General features: G+C 38.1%; 1 protein-coding gene across 5 annotated transcripts in view; it reads right to left on the bottom strand.

The window, feature by feature from the left end:
• PALLD (palladin, cytoskeletal associated protein) overlaps positions 1-20,620 on the bottom strand; it is a 195,647-nt gene that overhangs the window by 50,688 nt on the left and 124,339 nt on the right. The window contains exon 1 of one of the 5 annotated variants that reach the window (XM_065633189.1): positions 14,870-14,974. The exons of 3 other annotated variants lie outside the window; for them this stretch is intronic. Coding sequence is in view for 1 of the 2 variants with exons in the window: in XM_065633188.1 (XP_065489260.1) it covers positions 14,777-14,790 (14 nt within the window). In the remaining variant the exon portion in view is untranslated. Of the gene's footprint in view, positions 1-14,776; positions 14,796-14,869; positions 14,975-20,620 lie in introns of those variants that run through there. One more of the 5 variants, XM_065633188.1, reaches the window with a different exon arrangement.

Here is a 20,620-nt window from a genome sequence, read left to right as displayed (position 1 = left end):
AAATAAGGCAAAGACATTTAAGTTCTCTGACTGGTTGTACTGTCTATCAGGTAAAGTTGGCACCTAGACTTGCAGAAAGGCTGAGCTGCTCTATTTTTGTTTGGAGGAAAACGAGTTTGTTCCCCAACAGTCCTCCTCTTTGGTATGCCAAGACTCTAACGAGCCCATGCACTTAGACTCGCCACATCAATGACATTCTCATGCCCTAAAGGCAATGTTGTCTGAAGCTGCCCAATTTTCGGTCATTTCATAAACCTTCAGAGACTGTAGTTTTCCAAATGGATTTCAAGACTTCAGTATTAAAGTTACTTAAATAATAACTAATCCACCAGGCCTTAGTTTTGAAAATGGGGAAATAAACGTTGCTAAGCAAGAATTGATAGCACATAATTCTTGCTGTATACTGTCCAGGCAATACTTCACGGATTAGTTATGTCTGATCGTCTACACTAGGGAGAACTTTTGTCCTCAAGAGCCTAATACTAGAAATGGCATCTCATGATCCAAGGCTTTTTGTTCTGTTTAAATTTGTCTTATGTTTAAAATCTGATATTTGAAATTAAGAGGAATCTGTAAGGCAAAAGGCCCGGCTTGATTAACATACTTCATAATTGCAGGAAATGTTTTTCGACCCTTAGTTGACTCAAAATTTTTTCTCATGATTTTTTAGCAGCATGATCTACTTCCCTAATGAATCATTCAGAATGAATGAGGAAAGATCTGCATACTTGGAAATAGCAACGGAGTCTCGCAATCATTTTGAAATCCTCTATATATTAAACAGCTTTATATTTTCAAAACAAGCTCCAGATGTGTAAAACAATGACACTTGATTTGTGATAGGCCTAAAAGATCATCTGCCTTTTTCTTCTGGCCTTGCAGCACTTTAGTTTTCTGTCACGTCGTTCTAATGCTTCTAGTCAAAAGGAGACACATAGGGAAATGTTCTCATAATTTCATCTTTGGCATCTCACTTACATAAGTAGTAGTCCAGCCTCCTAAAACTAGTGAAACCTCCAGAGTGCAGTTCAGAGTGTGCAAATTAGATGCTAAATGTCAGAACGTATAAAGACCCTCTTAAAGAAGCATCTTTAGAAGTCATCCTGATAAAGCACACACTTCAAAATGAAGACAGGAGGCTCAGATTTGAGAAAAAAACACATAAAATGTCCAACACATCCTCAGTACTGGAGATAAAAATAACATTACTCAAAGTTCTTTCCCCTACCCACAGCTTTGTATCTCATGAATCAACTGCAAATCTTATAATACATCACAGTTTCACAGTCACACTGGACTTAACATTTAATTTATTAATTTTAAAGTACCACTTTTTTTTTTTCTATATGCATTATATAGTTCACTGGTACAACAGCTCTTATTTATCAGCAGCCGACAAATGTATTTAGCTACTCTTGATGGGGAATATTCTTTTAGGCGGACGTAGTATCAGGGAGGATCCATAGTTCCAACACTACCACACCCAGCTAGGGTCACCATGTAGGAATAAAATTAACAGAAAAGGTCAAATTGTTTAACAGCATTATGAAGTAACATTGTTAGAGACAGGAAGAAATTTTGTGATTATTTATCAACACCATCAGCTGAACAAAGAGTTGAACATAAACCAGGCAAAAAAACTTTGCTCATTAAAAGGGGGACCCATTTACTCATTTAAAAAGTACTCCTAAAGGAAAGTCAGAGAGGGTAATTAACAAAAGATATGCCAGACCGGTTTTAAACATCACAAAAAAAAAGCAGCACACAGTATCACACTGTATTCCATAAGAAGATGAATGCAAATATTTCAGACCAGAAGATCAGATTGAAATGTGTGTGGCAGGATTAGTTTTAGTCACATAGGTTAAATGCAAGGACATTTGCATTGCTAAGACTAAAAAGACTCAGATCAATGTAAATAACTTCCTCGTACTTTCTGTTCTTTAAACAATCAGCAAAAGAGTTCGATTAAAATGTTAAACAATGCTTTTCAGCACAGAAATACCTATGTTGCAAGCGTAAATGCTAATAGACACCCCAGAGTCTTTTGATGCATCAGGAGCAAATCTGGTATTTACTTTTCCCAGGCTCAACCTGTTTTATTTCAAGAAGAGGCTCCCAAATCTTTTTATAATTATTTCCATTGCATATAAACACAATCTCCTGGTATTAGTAAATTAGCTTGGCTAAATATAGCAAGGAGCACTCATGTTTTATGGGGCATTTTCTTTGGTATGCAGCTAATATAAATAAAATGAGCAGAGAGAAATTGGCAGTATTCCACCGACATTACATCACTTTTCCTTAATAGGAAACCTCTCTGCGACTTAACATCTTGCTTTAAACACTCAGAAGTGTCCACAAAGTCTTCAGTGAGGATCATCATATAAGGCCAGTAGTTCGCGGCAAAGGACTAGAACATAGAGCTGGAGCCCTCAGTACAACATCGAAGAAAGAACCTGTAATGAAAACCACCTTCAAATTGTCACCAACTGCACAGCAAGAGAGTTGCATCATTTCTAACAGAAAAATACATGTAAGTTATACATAATTCCAGTAAAAAAGCAAGGGACGAAGTTCTAATTCTTATGACTTCACTCAGTAGACTCAGGACTTCGTCTGGAAACCTTAGAAAGCAACAATTTAAAAAGAGAGGCCTAATCCCCTGGGCCCATGCAGGACAGAGACAAGTATCTACCATGTTTTTATTTGCTGCTTATTCTTTGTGATCCTGAAAAAGACAAACCCTCTATTTTATGGTACCATAGGTACTATCCTTCATCTCTAGTATGACATTATTTTCAAGAAATAGGTTAATTATTGTAAAATATTATCTGATATTCATTTAAGAGGCAGGTGTAGCCATCCAGATACATGTGTTGAGCTTTACACCACAAATAACAGGACTCCTTGACTGTATGCTATAAAAATAAGTTAAATGTGGAGCAAAACCCAGTGGACCTACAACAGTTTTCTGAGGAAAAAAATAGTCCTTGCATTCACATTTTTGCATCCATTACTGACATTGCTTTTCATTGCTTAGTATATGACACAAGCAATAAAGTCTAGCGATCAACATAGTACATGAAGAATAAAAACACCCAGAGAAATTTATGTTTGTGCTGTAATTAATGCAAACATAAATTCCAGTTATTGTATTTCTAGTGCAGAATTGCTGAGCAAGAATCCAGCTCCTACTTCAAGTCTGCATGCAGTATTTGCTGGCATGCATTTTTTTTTAAGAGCATAATTTATTTAGGCACCGTCACACACAAACACAAATGTATTTACTACAGTACAGAAAGTCAAGGTAGGTCATTTTGTCCTCTGCTTTTTCCAAAAGAGCTTGAGAGGAGTTCACTGAGTAGCTCCTGCTGCTTCTAGTTGCAGCTGTGCAACATACAATCTTTGTAAATTTACAGTAAACGTTGCCATCTCTACATCAGTGACTCTTAGGAAAGAAAATACTAATCAAGTAAAGGTATGCAGCAAATAAATGTAAGATGGACTACACTGAAAACCACTGTGAATGCTCTCATGTGGGAATTGCGTGGTCTTACAATACCATGGATTCTCTGTCCCACTTACTCAGTAAGACATTCCCAAATACTTCTATGTGCCCTTCCCTGTTCTTTCACATCCAGTTGTGACGGCACAACAGTTTAGGACTCTTACATCAGAAGGGGCAAGAGAGTTAGATGTTGAATGTAGCCCTAGAATTTGAGTGGATCGGTGGTTTTGTTTGTTGGTTGGGTGTTTTGTAGTTTTGTATTGGGGTTTTGGGGTGGGGTTTTTTTGTGGTTGGTTTGTTTGGTTTTTAAACTTGGATCTGTTCCCTGCTTCAGATGAAAGAGCAGCCACCCAAGGGTTCTGCAGGTGCAACAGAAGGGTGGTGCTTGTCCAAGAAGAAGCACCTGAAAGCTGGACCCCCCACAGCCCGCGCTGCCGGTAAGGACGTCCCTTCCGAGGTGGGGTTTGTGAAGCTATACCTTTAGTTTGTAATAACAAAAGATAGGAAAGAACTTCTATGTCCACTTTACCTCTGAATGGCACCATCCAAACAACAATTCACAGACACATTTTAATTCAACTGCCCTAAAATTAATGAAGTCTTTAATGGAAGTAAAGTCAAAATCTAGGTTACAAGAGAGAAAAGTGATTTTAAACTGGTTAACGTGCACAGTGAAAAACTGAAGTAAATTTCACCTGCATTGCTGGGACTATCTACAGATTTCAAATGAAGGGTATTTGTGCAACATTAACACACTCTCACTAAGAACACAGTACAGGCCTTCATTTCACCGAAAATGAAGACGTGTAACTTGAGACTTGATTGCCTGAATGACAAAGGTATAAATAACAATATTCATCTAACCAGTTTCATCTTTTTGTACTTTTGTTGATCAGAGAATTGACTCATTACTAAATAATGTGATTTTCTTTATTCTAAAAGGATATGCAGAATCATTAGCATCAGCCAATGACCGTTTTCTAAAATATCATTATTAATGCCCAGTTTTCAGAAAAACTCAGAGAAAGCAGAGGAATTAAGTTAGAGTCAAAACACAATTTAAAATAATATGGCAGCTATATTTACCTAACATGAATTAAACCTAAGTTAGAATAAAACTTCAAAATCTGCTGACTGGATGACATAGTTCCTGCTAAATAAGTTACTCTAGTTCTCTGTTAAGTTTCAACTATTGTACTGTGTTGCACTGTCATTTGGAAACAAAGAAAACATCTGATAAAATGAGCTGTAATGGAAAAAATTCAACTGTGAGTCTCTCTCGCTCATCCATCCATCCCAGCACTATTATTATGCAAGTTAGCCTACTATATATAGTGGCCGCAAGAGGAACTGACATGCTAGCTGGGCATGTACATGTCAAATCTATCATCTTTTTGTTTTATCACAGAAAAAAACAGCTGCAACAACTTTCCAAACTTGTGTAAGTGAATTCAGGAATTCAAATCAGTAGCCAATTTGTTCAGGCAGACATTCCATTGAAACTAACGGAAACAACAGTAATTAGTAGCTGTGAAAATCAGGCAACTTTTGCACAAATTTTACTTCATTCAAACAAATTTTAAAATCTACATTTAAAAGTTCATCCATGTATTATAATAATCTGTTTCAAAGTTTAGTTTGTGCTTTAGGAATAATTTTTTAGAGGTGAATCAAGTATCTCATTAATTTGCCTTTACTTAAACAGCACAGAAATACTTGGAGATGCAAAGGTTTCACACTCAGGTCCCCAGTTAAGTCCAATCAGTAGTGACAGAAATGGAAAACATCTGATTAGCATTTGGTAGGATGATTGCAGTGAGTCAATCTCTGCTCTCTTCTCAGAAAAGCTGTCACAAAGTCTAAATAGACTATCTTTCATCTCGGCCTTTATTAGCAGACTGAAGCAGTGAAAACACAGAAATTTCTCTTTCACGCACAGAAGATGTCTCTATACATAGAGGAGCATGTAAATTTTTTTGTCGATGTTAACCCAGTGTGCCTGGTGCCACGGTGGTCTTTTCCAAATCTTAACTAAATGTTCAGAGCACAGAGACCACTTATCATGCCATACTAATCCAGGTAATTTAAATAACAGCTATGAATGACATTGTCTGCTTCAAAAATTGGAATAGAAAAATCTTCCTATTAAGGGGTATGGCAGAAATGTCTCAGGAGCTCAAGAGAACTTCTTTTGCTAAATGACCATGGAAAAGGCAATAACATACAATTTGCAGAGATCCATGCATGTTTACAATAGTTCAAATTTCAGGTACTATTGACATGTTTTAGCATCTTTTATGGTTCACACGGTCTAAACTTGCTTTGTTACTGCTACTTAATAATTTGACTGCCTGAGCTGCAGAAAAGATACACAGATACCAGCTCTTCCCGGTACAGAGAACTGTAGAAACACTCTTAATTTTAAATTAAAATATGATATCTGGGTTACAAAACTATCATAAGATTGCAATCTTGAGAAAGCTCACACAGCAAACTCTCAGAAGAAACTGTACCACCATCAGGGGAATAACAATTTAAAATTTCTAGAAATATTACACAAAACAGAAAGTATCTCTTTCAACACCAGCTAAGTATCACTTAGTAACCATGGCTTAACAAACACTTGGATTAATTTTCTGCAGTAAGTTATCCTACAGTATTACAGTTTAGAAATGTTGCTTTTTCCTTTGGACTAGGGAACTGGAGATGAAAGAATCAGTTGGACTTGTCTATAGGCAGGATTATACCAGAATAGATACTTCTACCACAACAGATACTCCAAACTGCTTACGTGTATACAGTTATTCAAGAACAGAAACATTCAAGTTTAGAGCTAATGAGGTACAACTAATTAAGCTTGACACTCTCTAGAGACACCTTTTATAACATTGTGTTCCCAGCCATAGCCTGACTTGACAGAGCGTGAACATTATGTGCAACACTATCATTTCTCATTGCATATCCTTCAGTTTTCAGGTCAGTGTGTAAAATTCATCAGCAACAGTAACTATAATCCTAATTTTACTGGGGAATGAAAAATCTAAACATGCAACAGATAAATCTCAAGAGTTAGCACCTCAATTAGAGTTTGATTAGAAAGGCAATTATTCAAAAACACAGGACAATATATACCATTATAGCAGAAGAACTACTAATATCGTCTGGAAAAGGGCACTGAAATGGTTTCATTAAACCAAAAGCATGACAACTCAGTTTAAACATATGTCCTTGTCCCCACAACATGCTAATCTGCACATCAATGTGCAATATTCATGTGACTGGAATCTGTACAATGCAAGACCCGATAACAGATAACAAGAACATTAGGCACCATCAGCAATTTACAGCACAAACAATTAATATAGACCTGAATGTTTACAGCCAAGAGCATCCAAAGAAAATTCTGAAACATTGAACTGCTGCTCAGATCAATTAAGGAAATACGTTTTCCTATGTCCCGCATATTCTGAAAAGCCCCTCTACCACCAATTTCCTGTCCATGAAGCATGCTGCAGTTACCTCTACTAGCTATGGAACACATATGAAACCTTAAATTATTCTGTCAGTGGTTTTAGCAAACCCTAAATTTTCCAAGATGAAGGGCAATTGAGAAATAAATCACATTGGTAGCTTCCTCCCTTTTTAAGTGACTCTTGTCAAAGACATTTTCAAATTCATGCAAAACAGTGTGCAATCTATAACAAAACTCTTGAGGAATTTGAGGTAATTAAAGAGAGGAAGCATTTGAGAATCTCAACCACAAACCAAAAGACTAATATGAATAACTCATCAAAATCGGGTCCTCGATCCTGGGCGGACTGTGATGCATGTGATCAGCGCTGAGCTTCACCATCCTGGGAATGGTGCCACCACACACTGGTCCACGTAGCACATGACGCATCTTTGACATCAAGACATGATGACTGTAATGTGTTCCAGCCAGGGCTGCAAGGGAGGCTCATGTGTTGCTTGCAGCTGGTCGCTGCCGGCAGCCATACAGTTGGTGGGAGAGCAAAGGAAACATGGCAAGAGATCCAGATTTCTGAGTTTTATGGACCAGAGACAACCAGAGAACTAACCTCAGAGTCAGTGGCTGAAAGTTCATTCTTTGTTTGAGAAAATGCTAACATATAATTTTGGTTTTATGTTAATAGGCACTCCTCTTTTTCCCCTCCATTTATGCGGACAAATACACATGCAACATCCATCTAATTCAGTTGCATATATATGAAAGCAGCTTCCAACCTTGGCTCTTTTCCCTGAAAGCTCTGTATCCTATGAGCGCAAATGCTCCTGAAATACAACTGATATTAGAATACTTTTCTTCTTTTTCAAAAAAAAAAAAAAAAGAAGAGGTTCAGAGGGAATTTTAATACAATGTAGAAAATGGAAGCAATAATTTTCCAGAAGTTCCTGATTAACAACTTAAGAAAATGTTAAACAGTTAATAACCTCAAAATCTCTAGTAGAAACTCCAAAAGTCACTAAAGATAAAAGAATAGAAACCACATGTAACATCCTAGAGGCTCATAAGACAGCATAATGTACTTTCAATATAGTTTGAACTTCTGTAGTCTCACTTTATAAATTGGATTTCATATGTCTGCAGAAAGTGATAGAAGAAGCATCTCCCTTTTTTACATTGCATACAGATCTCTGGATTTTTATAAAGATAGAAAAAACTGAAGATTTATAGGAAATCAAGACTTCCTCCCTAGAACATAGACGATCAGTATGGCAAAATATTTACTGTGTTTAAAAACAGGCTACAAAGGTTATATGTGAAAGAATAAATGTGATTTGGTGAAGACATTGAACCCAAGTGCATGAGAATTATCATAGATATATGAAAATTACCAGGTTGCTTTAGAAACAGAAAAGCAATAGAATTTCACTGTGTCAGGTGAGGAAACATGTCTGTTGTGGAAAAGAAAACTCAAGAGTCTCTGACTCCTGACTGAAAAGAATCCATAGCTTATGGAGCAAAATACACAGTCTGGTGGATTGTCAGTTGAATGATACTGATAAACACCTCTGAAGCCCAGGCACTCTCTTCATGAAAATGTCTGAAAGACATTTGTAGCCATGCACCAGTACTTCTGTCAGTGTGGATATCAACATTCCCTTTACTTTTTCTTTATGTAATTCTGGTTTTAGGCACCCAAGGTTTGCACAGAAGTAAATGGCATCATCTTGCAACAGAGTCACCATCAATAACACAACACCAAGTAACTCATGCTTTCATTTAATTCCCTGAAAGTTTTGACAGGAAACACATCACACGCAGTCCATCAAAATATCCCATCCGCAAAATATTACGACCACCTCTGGGGTTTTCAGAGCCTCATTTGTTCTAAAAAATTCCCTGAGTCTTTGGGCATCGCAAAATACAGCCAGAAATCAGGGTGTCCTCCTGAAACCTTCAAATACTGAAAACAAAGGTCTTGTATTTTAGAGCCAAAGTAAGTACAGTGAGGTGCGCTGGAAGAAATACAGCATTACTGGGATTCTGCACAAGGAAACTCTCATTTATGCAAAACCTTCTATGTTGCCTTGGTGAACCTGCTCCACTAGCCAAAGCTGGCTATTAAAATTGTTTTGCACTTTAATAGCTGCTTTAAACAAATCATCCCCACGAGTCAGATACAGATTTTTACTTACGCTCTGAATGGCCACACACAAACGTATATATACTCACACACCATTAGATATATATGAACACAGGCTTGCATAATCTCCTTTCATAACAATCTGCATTATCTGTTCTTTAAAGTCAGAAACATACATTTCACACATATCTGCATGTACAAATGCACATGGTCTTTGAAACAGAGTGGAAAGAAACAATTCTGCTTCTAGTGACTACTTTCATACTGTGATTCAGTCTATTCAGAAGAATGAATTCAGCCGCAGAGTAAACATTTAAAAAGATGACAAAAATCCAACTACAGAAAAAAAATATCCTTTTTTTAAGGATAAGTATTCCAAGTTGTGAGTAAGGTGCAAAAATGGGTAGAAAGCAAGCCCAGCTTAAAGCTTGGCCTAAAACCAGCAGGTTGGCTCTCCTGAGAAAAGTTGCTGTAATGCATGCAGGTCTTGATTTAAACCAGATTTCTGTATTCAGGGAGGCCAGAGAACTGGAGTCATACTTTTTAAATGATTCTGTAGCAGAAGAAACACACACACACACAAAAATCACAATATTCTATACTCCTTTTCTATTCACTACAAGCCAGGAAGGAACTCCTAATGAAGTTTCTCCAGCCCACCAGATACTGCTTCCATGCATTTCTTGCTCTCTGAAGTGGATTTTTCTTCACCATAGGTGAGGAATCTTTTTTAAATTGTAAAAGCAAGATTGTAAAAGCCAGGAGTTAAATACTGATGTTGTAAATTTATTTCCCTGTGTTTTCCTATTATTTACATGCACACCTCAGGTACCGTGTTGCCTCAATGGGTACAGTAGCATACAAGAAAAGAACATCATTCTTCACTCTGAATTTGATGGCATTAGTTGGTTGGTATAAACATTAACATTACTAAAACAGATTTTTATGTGTCAATCTATTTTTTACATTTTAGGCCTCAAAAATAAATGTAACGATGCTGCCAATGAAATAAAAAAAAATTTTTCCTGTACATTTCTGCTGGCTGACACATCATATCTGCAAGTAATTGTCCTTCTCTAGAAAGCCTTCCCTTTACACAAATCCAAAAGGACAAATGCGATGTGTCATTTTATGAATATTTACCGAAACCTGGACACTTTGACAATGCAGTATAGCAGCTCCTGACACGCAGACTCAACCCTTCAGCAAAATAACTGTTCCACATTTTTAAGGCTGAAGTATGAACTCAAGCCCACATTGCCACTTTCTGTTTGAACTATTCTATAGTGAAACATGGTATAAGATTGGTTTATTCAAAAAGAAGAATTAGAATAATTGTTTTTTTCTTCTTCCATGTTTTAGACCAGCACATGTAATATAGACCATCTTCTGAAAGTGGTAACAAACAAAATCCCGAGTCCATTTCAAGGAGAAATTCCAAGAGGAACATTTTTTGGTGACATGAAGGAATAAAATTCGCCAGTCTCAGAAGAATGTCCTGGGAAGGACAGGAATGAATTCTGAGTAATTGCTACCAAAGGATGGTTTAAAATAATCTAAGTTAAACAAAGATTTCTTACATCATCCCTAGAGAGATATGTGCACTACGCAAACTAGGGAAAGCGGATTCATGTAATGAGCGTGCACCAGGCAGAAAAAGGCCCAGCAATAAATTGAGCCCCCCGCATTTATTTATTTATATAAAAATAAATGTCGTTTATCTTAAACGCCTTCCCTTTGTGGAAAGGGAAAGCGCTGGGGAGTGCCGTACACAATACACTAATTACAATCACTTTCTGCTTCAATAAAGGAAATACAAATTTCCTGCCTTGGCAAAGTCTAGAATGTCTCAAGCAGGTGGGAGAAGGACCCCATTAAGTGTCTAGACAGCAATGTGGAGGAAAATATTTTTATAGTTTTCTATTTGTGTGCTAATGCAGAAATTATACTTCACACATGTAAAAAAGAACTGCCTTAATTATTGGTTCTCCTTCTATGATAGTTACGATAGCATAGTAAGTATAATTTTTAAATTATATGTATACCAACATGCTAAATGTTCTGTAAAGCTCCAGGAAGTTCTGACACTTGTGGTCACAAAAGACTCTTCTCTTCACTTTCTGCAGAATTAGAGGTTAAAATGAGTCTTCTGGGCATACTATAACTTGGTTAGTAATTATTCTATATGCATTTATTCTTCCTAATTCTCCCAAATTGATGCATTATCACTACGAAATCTTTGCTCGGTATTGCTATTACTGAGTGGGAGCTTCACTCCAAAGGGAACTTTATTACTTAATCTAGTGGTGAAAGGCTATCTGTTAAGAAAACAGGAATGTTTCCAAGATGGAAGGCAATTCATGAATACAAAATTCCATAAGCATATTTTGATTAAAGAATATTCCCAGGATGAAAGATTTCTAGCCCATGATTATGTTCTTAAGCATATATAGGACTATCAGGTAAAGAATATGCTCTACATAACCCTGAATTTTTTATTGGGAAAATGAAATCTTAGGGCCACCAACTCTTCTCAGGTCAGTAAAGGTCCAGTAGAACCCCAAATACGTGAAGACGCCTTTCTTAAAGAATAAACAGCAAATGAAAAGACATATGACAGTAACATAAAACATTTCACAGGGAAATTATGTAACTAATAGTGTATACACTTCATCTTTCAGACAGTTTCTTCTCACTACACCCCATGCACTTCCCTTATTTATACATTTTCATCTTAGAAACTCAGCTTTTTAAAACCAAAGGTCTTTGTCCTAATATCTTTCAAGTTCAGTGCCTACCACTATTCATAATCTAAAGGAAATGATCCTATATACACATCACGCTGATTGATGCTCTGCTCTGCTCCCAGGCATATGGGTCCACATTTATGTTGGCATGAGTAACATCACAAAACAGCTACTGTAAGTAGAGCTAGTTGAGAAATTAATTTGCTGTTTGAAGAATACAATAATTTCCCATCAAATACATGATTTTACAAGTCAGATCGGTTTACTTTGCCCAATCAAGAACCACGTAAGTTTAAATAAGGTGCGTCTCTCATGGATCATTTTGAGGCAGAGTAATAGAAAAAAACTCCATACAGCAGAGAAAGAAGGAATTCTCCACGTAAGTGGGCTGCCCAGCGTCCCACAGGTCACATCCAGCCAGACAACTCCCTTTGTCTTCCAATGCCCAAAGCCCAACAGCTGAACATTACTCATCACATTTACCACTGTGTCCTTACAGAACCGGAGGCATGCTGTGCTAACATAGCTAACATAGCTATTAGAAATGGCTGCTGCAGTCATACAGACCACAAAGTGGATGACAAAACTGCAACTCCCCTCCTGTTTGCAGAGAGGCGAGACTATTGTGCCCTCCACTACTGTCGTATAAGCTCAAAAAACTCTTCAGTGCAGAGAATAGTGAGTTGCTTTCTGTTGCCTGGAACCGCAGATCTCCATAACTAATTTACGATAATTGCAATTGTACAAAAACAATAATTACTGTAGAATAAACACATTGCAAATTTTTATATGTTGCAATCCTCACACAGCCTATGCAAAGAGAAAGCAGTAGACTCAGGCTAGTTCAAAATAATAGGCCCACAATAATAGGTGCATGAGCATCCAGCAAGATGAGCTTGGCCAGGACAATTTATGTAACTGTTCTGCTCCTACAAAAAAAACAAGCCAGCCAACCAACCAACTTGAAAAACAGTTTGAAGATAATAGAGATAGTAAAAATATGTATATTACAGCAGTGCTTTTTAATAGAATCCTGATACACCAGGCCACTTATTGTTACTCAAAACACTCTAAATTTTTAGAACAGTTTTTCACCAAAAAAAAAAAAAAGCAAACTAGCTTGGCTCTCACAAAGCTACAAGAAAAACTATGGGACATATAACTCCCAGCTGCTAACAAACTCTTACCATGCATCCAACATTCTGATTTTAAGAAAACTTCTATGTTAGATTGCAGTGTATGGTAACATGGTAAATTCTAACTTCGTGATTATGAGGTTTCTCCTGTTTCAAAGGTGACAGAAATGTTTTTATCCAAATGACACACTTAATTAAAAAAAAAAAAAATCCTACCTGCATATTCCTAAGAGCTTCAAAAGTTCTAAGAACATCTGTATACCTCCTACCCAGTCCTCCAGTCTATTTTATTCAAACTCTTGTCCCTTCGCCCCCAGCTTTTCCCACAGGGTTTCTCCTCCTGGCCAGGAAAATTAGTACCAGAATATTATTTCACAGACGGATGGTTCTTTCAGGTTTTGTCCCTGATCTGAAAGTAGGATGCAACAGAATCTCTCTTAGAATCCTGTTCTCACAAGTATTTGCCCTCTTTTTCATAGCAAAGTGGTTTAGATACAATTACCAGACATGGGCTGTGAGCCTTTTAACTTTTTATATTTATTATTTTTTCCATCCTCTTGTTATCGGTTCTGTATCTTAATCCCTTCTATGTCTGGTATGCATTGTGAATCACAGACGAGCTCTGGATGCCTGGAAACCGTTGAGCTTCCTTAAGAACATCATCATAACTTTTGCCATCCCAGAACTCCAGTGGATTTCAGTGCACACAGACTTGTGAGTGGACATAAAACTTTCCATACAATATGTAACACATCTGATGGAGTTAATTTCAGAAATATAAGGTTTGGCCCCAGGAATCATGGCCTCAGTTCAATACAGCCACAAAATACCATGGAAAAACAGTTTCTTGACCTCAAAGCCTAATGAAACATCAAATGTATCCACTCCTATTTTTAGACATATGCTCTGCAGTGCCATATTCCTTAATATAAGGCTGACCCAAATGTTCCAGCAGCAGACGTTGGTTTCTCTTTGATAGCCAATGCATATCTCTGCTTTCCAAGTTTCTGTAAACACATCATTATAAGGAAGGTCAGTCTTACTTTTCCCAGCCTTCTTTCTAATTATGCGCCTGCTGCCAGGAAACTTTCACCTTTTTTTTTTTTGGTCTTCTCTACTAAAATTTAAACAAATGTCTACTACAGACTCGGAAAAGAAAAAAAAAAATCTCCAAAGCCGTTACTGTTGTAAGTTACAAAGTTACTAAGTAACACCAAATTCCTTTCAACACTCAATGATAAACATTCGACAAAAAAAGTTAGCTGCAGCAAGTACATCATCGCTAGGTCACCAAATATGTCTTCCTTACAGACTAATGAATTCCACAGGACAAAAAAAAACCCCACCTAATATTTGATTTTGGTAAGAAGCCATAGTAAGTTTTCTAAAACATCAAGTCTCCTGCCTATTACCAACTCCCTTTTCATCCAGGAGTATCGCCAGGCTCCTACAGAAGTCTCCTACAAAGAAGGCTGCAAAAGCACTCATATTTTACTGCTCTGTAAAGAAGCAACTAACACAACTAACAACTAACAACTGATGTAGGAAGTCTTGAGCTACAGAGATGCACACAGTCGCTCGCGCCACAGCAGCATCCTCCGTGTCTCTGGAAACACCAAGGGTTTGGCAAACAAAGTGCATCGGCCAAACTCGAACGCAACTACAGGCGATGTGGCACACTGAAAGGGCAAGAAAGAGTCGCGCAAAAAACAAATACCCGACAGAAACGCCGTCAGCCCGATCCGATTACAGCGAGGTCTCATCTGCCCTGACCTCTCGCCTTCCATCGCCCCTTCTGCCGTGCGTTCGCCTCCTCAGAAGAAGACATGTCACGTCGGAACTCATACAAGCATCCTGCCATCTTACCTCGGCAAGCTTCAGGCGGGCAGTTATCACATACCCGAGCGCAAGTGTCGAGGGGACGCGGGAGTCCGGCGGCGGAGCGGGGCGGAGCGGCGCGGCGGCCGCAGGTACCGGCGCTATATGGGGCGGGGCGGGCCCGGGCTCTGCCTCAGCCCCCGCCGGCGCGGCCGCTCCGGCGGCTTCACGTTAAGAGTCCCGCCGTCACCCCGGGCCCCCCGGTGCCTGCGAGAGGCGGTACCAGGCTGCTGGAACGGCGGGGAAGCGGGGGTTTCCCGCAGCGAATCGCCATTGGGATGGTCTTTCTCTTAAGTCCTAATTACTCTCAAGAACTGGGACTTTTTGACACACTTTTTGCCAAACAATGGTTCGTGTCCCATGCTGAAAGTTCACTTTCTTCCCTCCGGGAACTCGGCATCCATAGCCAGTAGAAAAGCTTGAGAAATGTCTGCTAAAGCAGAAGCAGACGCTGCAGCTGCCTGGAGAGTGGAGGAAACATCCCAGGCTCTTCCATATTGTCATACAGCTGCCACAAAGGGTTGCCACAAGAGTTTTCATTAGCTTTTCTGCGCAGGAAAAGTTTGTATTATTTCCACATCGTTTTTGTCTGCATGACAGACAGGTGGGATGGCTACACGTTTTAATGGAGAACGGTGGAAGTGACATCTCAAATTATTCTGCTAAGCTTTTAAATACTTGTCTTTTAAAATAATACTTATGCCGCTAGTCATCACTACCAAATCCCTGAGTTTTCAGGTTAAGCTGAATTTAAAACTTCTTCCGGAAAAACCATATCACTATATCGCACACTTCAGTCACCTGTTTTATAAACAATCTCCTGCATCTTCTTCACCTGTCAAAGAACAGCATCAGAGTTCAGAGAACATTTACTGTATGTTACAAAAAGCATGCTATTTTGCTGTCTAATTACACAAAACCAGTCTCTCAAACACTTACTGTAAATACAATAATTACTACTGTACATTCTACTAAGGGCATCATTTGAAGGTAGGTTTTTCTTTTCCTTTTCTTCCCTTTTCCATAAGGAGAGGAAGACTGAAGAACAGATTTTTGTTGTTAGTTCTTACTCTTCCTACTACAACCCCCTTGGTCTGGATCCAGGGCTTTCTTACAGATTACGTTCCAGTATCAGTTTTATAAGTAATCATAGAAAACAACTACTCATTAGTAACATCTACTTAAACATCTGCTCAAAATGAGATGGACAATCTCAAAAGGTACATCTACACAACCTCTATTCTCAAATCCATGCTTAGTCCACAGAAGTGAGCAGTGGTATCACTTGAATTTTCTACAACATGGACAGCAAAAAGAAGTGTACAAACATGCTGGCTTTTATCTCACTGCTACTAAACATCCTGGACAATGCTTAAGATATTTTAGGGCAGCTGAAAGGGTACTCCTCTTTCTTCTTCCAGCTCCACTTTTCAATCAGTGTGTATTAGAGTCCAGCTCTGGATGCATGGAATCCATTTGGTTTACATGAGAACATCATCATGACTATTTTCCTCCAACTTTTATAAACCCCCAAGATGAGCAACACCTGTACCTGAGAAATTTGATTCTACAGTGGACAATGCAGAACAAGGTGGCACTGAAACTTCTGCTTCCTCAACCCCCTTCACCCTTTTTCACCACACAGTCCTCTTTAGGACTCAGAACTCCACATCACTCAGTCACTCCAGAATGTAACAGGGAGAAGAGAGGAATGCTGCCAACTAGGGAAAAGAGAGAGTGCACTAAAGCATCTCCCCATTGCTAGAACAGAGAGTGACATGCCGGACCCTGGCAGCAAGAAGACTGGCACTGCACTAGCTCTGTTTCCAGTTCTGGAACATGACTATGGGGAAGAAGCATGGTAGCTCATACACATACTATTAAGATAGTACAAAGATAAAAACAGTATCACTCATCACTAATCAGGCCTCTATATGATTTTGGATAAGCATGCTTGTCGAGGATAGTATTTTATCCACAGTTCAGCCAGTAATATCTGCAGATAATCTAACACACACAACAAAGAACGGACTGATGTATGGTAGGAAAAGCCAGTTACAGAAAAACAGTACCTGGACTTCACTTCTCTTAACCACACCTTCTCCTTTGTATTTGATTATAACAGAGTTAATATTGCAGTAAAGACAACTGAGTTCTCTGACATTTTCTTCTGTTGCAGCTCGTACATTGCACATATTTTGCACATATGTTCCAAGAATTTTATGTCTATGCATGTATGCTCGTGTTCACTTCATGGGGATGGAAGATGAAAGCAGAAAGACAGCTTGTGCACATCAGCTTAGTTCAAGACACTTGTTTCACTGTGACTCCACAGTAACTGGGCATAGAAAGTGAAAATGAAGCTCAACTTACTGGGAACCAAACATGAGGCACAATGTGAAATAAAGATCCAAAGACAAAGGAAACAAAACCATATGCTTTACTTAAAACTTAATATGATCTGTGATTCTTTCTTGTAAACAACTTTGCTTATCATTCCAGCTCCAGGAACATACGTTTCTAGTTTAAAGGGTTTCCAACTGTATGGACAGCATGACTGGCAAACAAAAATGAGGGAAACTAATTTACATGTAGAAAGAGAATTGTATAAAAGTCCCATGAAGTCCTAATATTTAAATGAAACATTTAGAGTGTAATTACAATTATAACAACAGTTTTTGGAAAAATGCAATAAAAACCCCAACAATTAATTTCTGTGAACTAATGGAGGTAATGGTAAATGCCACTAGCAAAACAGACAAACACCAAACTACCCGAAGTCATATGAAGAGGTTTTTTGCTAACATTTATTCAAACTTTGAGAATCTTCATTTTTATACTACCCTCTAAATAAAATGAAATCAGTATTGATTGAAGTGTGAAAACTAAGAAGTTATTACTTCAGGAAAATAAAGTTGAAAATGCAGGGAGAAAACCTTACAAAAAATAATTACATCCTCAGCAATCTGAGAGAGAACAAATTAAGATAAAACAACTCAATGGACTTCTAGAGAGAGCCTGTCAAGTTCTTAAACTACGACGGAATAATTTGTAGTATTTAAATGCAATTGTCTGGCTTGCAATGTATCTTCAGTAAAGAAATTGTATTTTAATAGGGTGTACATGCATTATGATCCACAACAGCTAGCTTCCAAGTGCTACTATATTACAAATAGCTACAAACTTCTATTTCATTTCTTTTATTTGCCTAGTTGGTTTTTCTTCATTATGATATGCAACATTTTAGCATTCTAGCTGGTGAATAACAAAGACATTAAAAGCTACACTGGAGCGTACAATTCTGATCATGCTAGTTTAGACCAGTCCTCTCAAATTCCTTAAATCAAACCAGGGTATTTTTCAAAAAGAAAACAAAAACAAAATTCCAAGATCTAGGAAGAAGTTGTGATTGAAATTCAAATTATATTTTCTACATTGGGGAGACACATGACACAAGATCCTTTTGGTCTTAAAAACTGAAAATTAATTCAAGAATATAGGCATGCCTGTAAATAAACACAAGTAGTATTCAGCTAGCCACAATGGAGCTTTGCATCATATTACAGTTCAAACAACATTAAGCTCAGATAGAAATGGCGGTGACATAGACACTGAAGGACTAGAAGAAGGAACTGGAAGAGTTTACAAGGTTTCAAATCAATTCATATGCAGCTGACTGAATTAAATGATTTATGAATCCAAATACAGCAATCTCCCTACTTTTCTTACACAAAGGAAATGCATCCCATTTACACTAGCTACACATAATAAGCTTTGGCATGCCAAATATTGTGGAATTTCAAATTTTATTTAAAACAAAAAAAACCCTCCATAAAATTACATCCCTTTCCATACTGTACTTAGAATCATAGAATCATTTCAGTTGGAAGAGACCCTCAGGATCATTGAGTCCAACCATAACCTAACCTAACTCTAGCACTAAACCATGTCCCTAAGAACCTCGTCTAAACGCCTTTTAAACACCTCCAGGGATGGTGACTCCACCACGTCCCTGGGCAGCCTGTTCCAATGCCTGACAACCCTTTCTGTGAAGAATTTTTTCCTAATATCTAATCTAAACCTCCCCTGGTGCAACTTGAGGCCATTTCCCCTTGTCCTATTGCTTGCTACTTGGGAGAAGAGACCAACACCCACCTCGCTACGATCTCCTTTCAGGTAGTTGTAGATGGTGATAAGGTCTCCCCTCAGCCTCCTTTTCTCCAGGCTAAACAGCCCCAGCTCCCTCAACTGCTCCTCATAAGACTTGTGCTCCAGGCCCCTTGACAGCACATAAAAGCTTTGAATGGGGATTACTAAGCCAGGAACAGGACACGGATTTTCTTGGAATGCATCAGAGTTTGAGATTTCTTTAGAAGGTCAGCATTCAAAGTTATGTTTTCCTATAAATAAAAGGACTAACTGTACCTCTAAAATCGCAATTGCCAAACATCTACCAGTCCAAAGCATCAGCACTATTTCCAAAGTATCTTGAATCCCATATTACAAGCATCCCACACTATCCAACTTTGCTGCTGCTGGCAGACACTGAGGTCCTAACTGCAAATTGCTTTGTTTGGTATTATTTCCTGTCGGTGAAATTCCCAGTGTTTGAGCTAGGAGTACCAAGTTGTTTGCGACTTTTGTTTTTCTTAGCACTTCTGGAAAATGAAGGATCATGTGTTTGTTACCAGAAAGGTTACTTAAGCAAACATTTCCCATCACTTTCAATTCTGCCAATACGCACCGTCAAAATGATGTGTTTTACACAGAGGGAACCATGGCTAAAGCCAACATTTGAAAGCAAATCATACTGTAAAGTCTATGATCTATTAAAACATGATTCAACAAAAATAAATGAAGAGGACCTGTTATCAAACTTCTAATTATACATAGAGGAAAACAAAAATCAGAAGTTTCTGTTGCTGAGACAATTTTCATAAGAAGGTAATTAGCATTTTAATGGACATGTATGTATACACACACACACGTGTGTGTATATAAAAGGTGATGAAGTGACTCATGCTTAAGTCTTTGTTATAATACTAATTACTTCACCTTTTGGACTAAACCAGCAAAAGTCTTCAGTGTACAAAGTTGTTTAAATCATATTGATTAAGCCTACTGTGTAACTCCTATGACAGCATGGAGAAAAACCATGGCTCTACTATATAGGCACTTTCTAACAAGGAACCGGAACAGTGCTGGTTGAACAAGCAGCACACAGAGAAGTCATATACCCCAATGGTTTCCTTAAAGTACCTGGATACTTTGGTACCAACATTCTTTGTTTTGACCATGAGTAATCCAGAATTTCCTGGCCTGAACAACTACTGGTAGAGCAAAGCGTATGAGCTCTGGAAATATCTACATTCAATATAGCAAAATTTAACCTGGAAGACAATTCACTCCTCAGACTCAAAAGGATCTTGACCCATGTTAAACTCCTAGTTTCACCAACACCACAAAGGAGAACTATTTTGTAAATTTTTGTCCAACTCCTTTTCTCTCTCAAGTTGTGCAGCTGGTTCTGCCTTGTATTCTTTTCCCAACTCTTGCAGCTTTTCCTTGCACTTTTGTTCTCCCTCACTCTACCACTGTTGTCAGATTATCTATGTTTTATTCCTGAAATAAATTACAGAGACATCTGTAATATTCTGTTTGAATCAAGATGTTGGGATCAAGAGCAAAATAACCTTGCCTAAGGTTTCTCCTCTGTGGTTCCATTAGTATTGTATCTAT

The sequence above is a fragment of the Caloenas nicobarica genome, chromosome 4 (genome assembly GCF_036013445.1).
Source record: "Caloenas nicobarica isolate bCalNic1 chromosome 4, bCalNic1.hap1, whole genome shotgun sequence".
Classification (NCBI taxonomy): Eukaryota; Metazoa; Chordata; class Aves; order Columbiformes; family Columbidae; genus Caloenas; species Caloenas nicobarica.
Note: the sequence above shows the minus strand (reverse complement) of the source record. Positions and strands in the feature narration are given on the sequence as shown.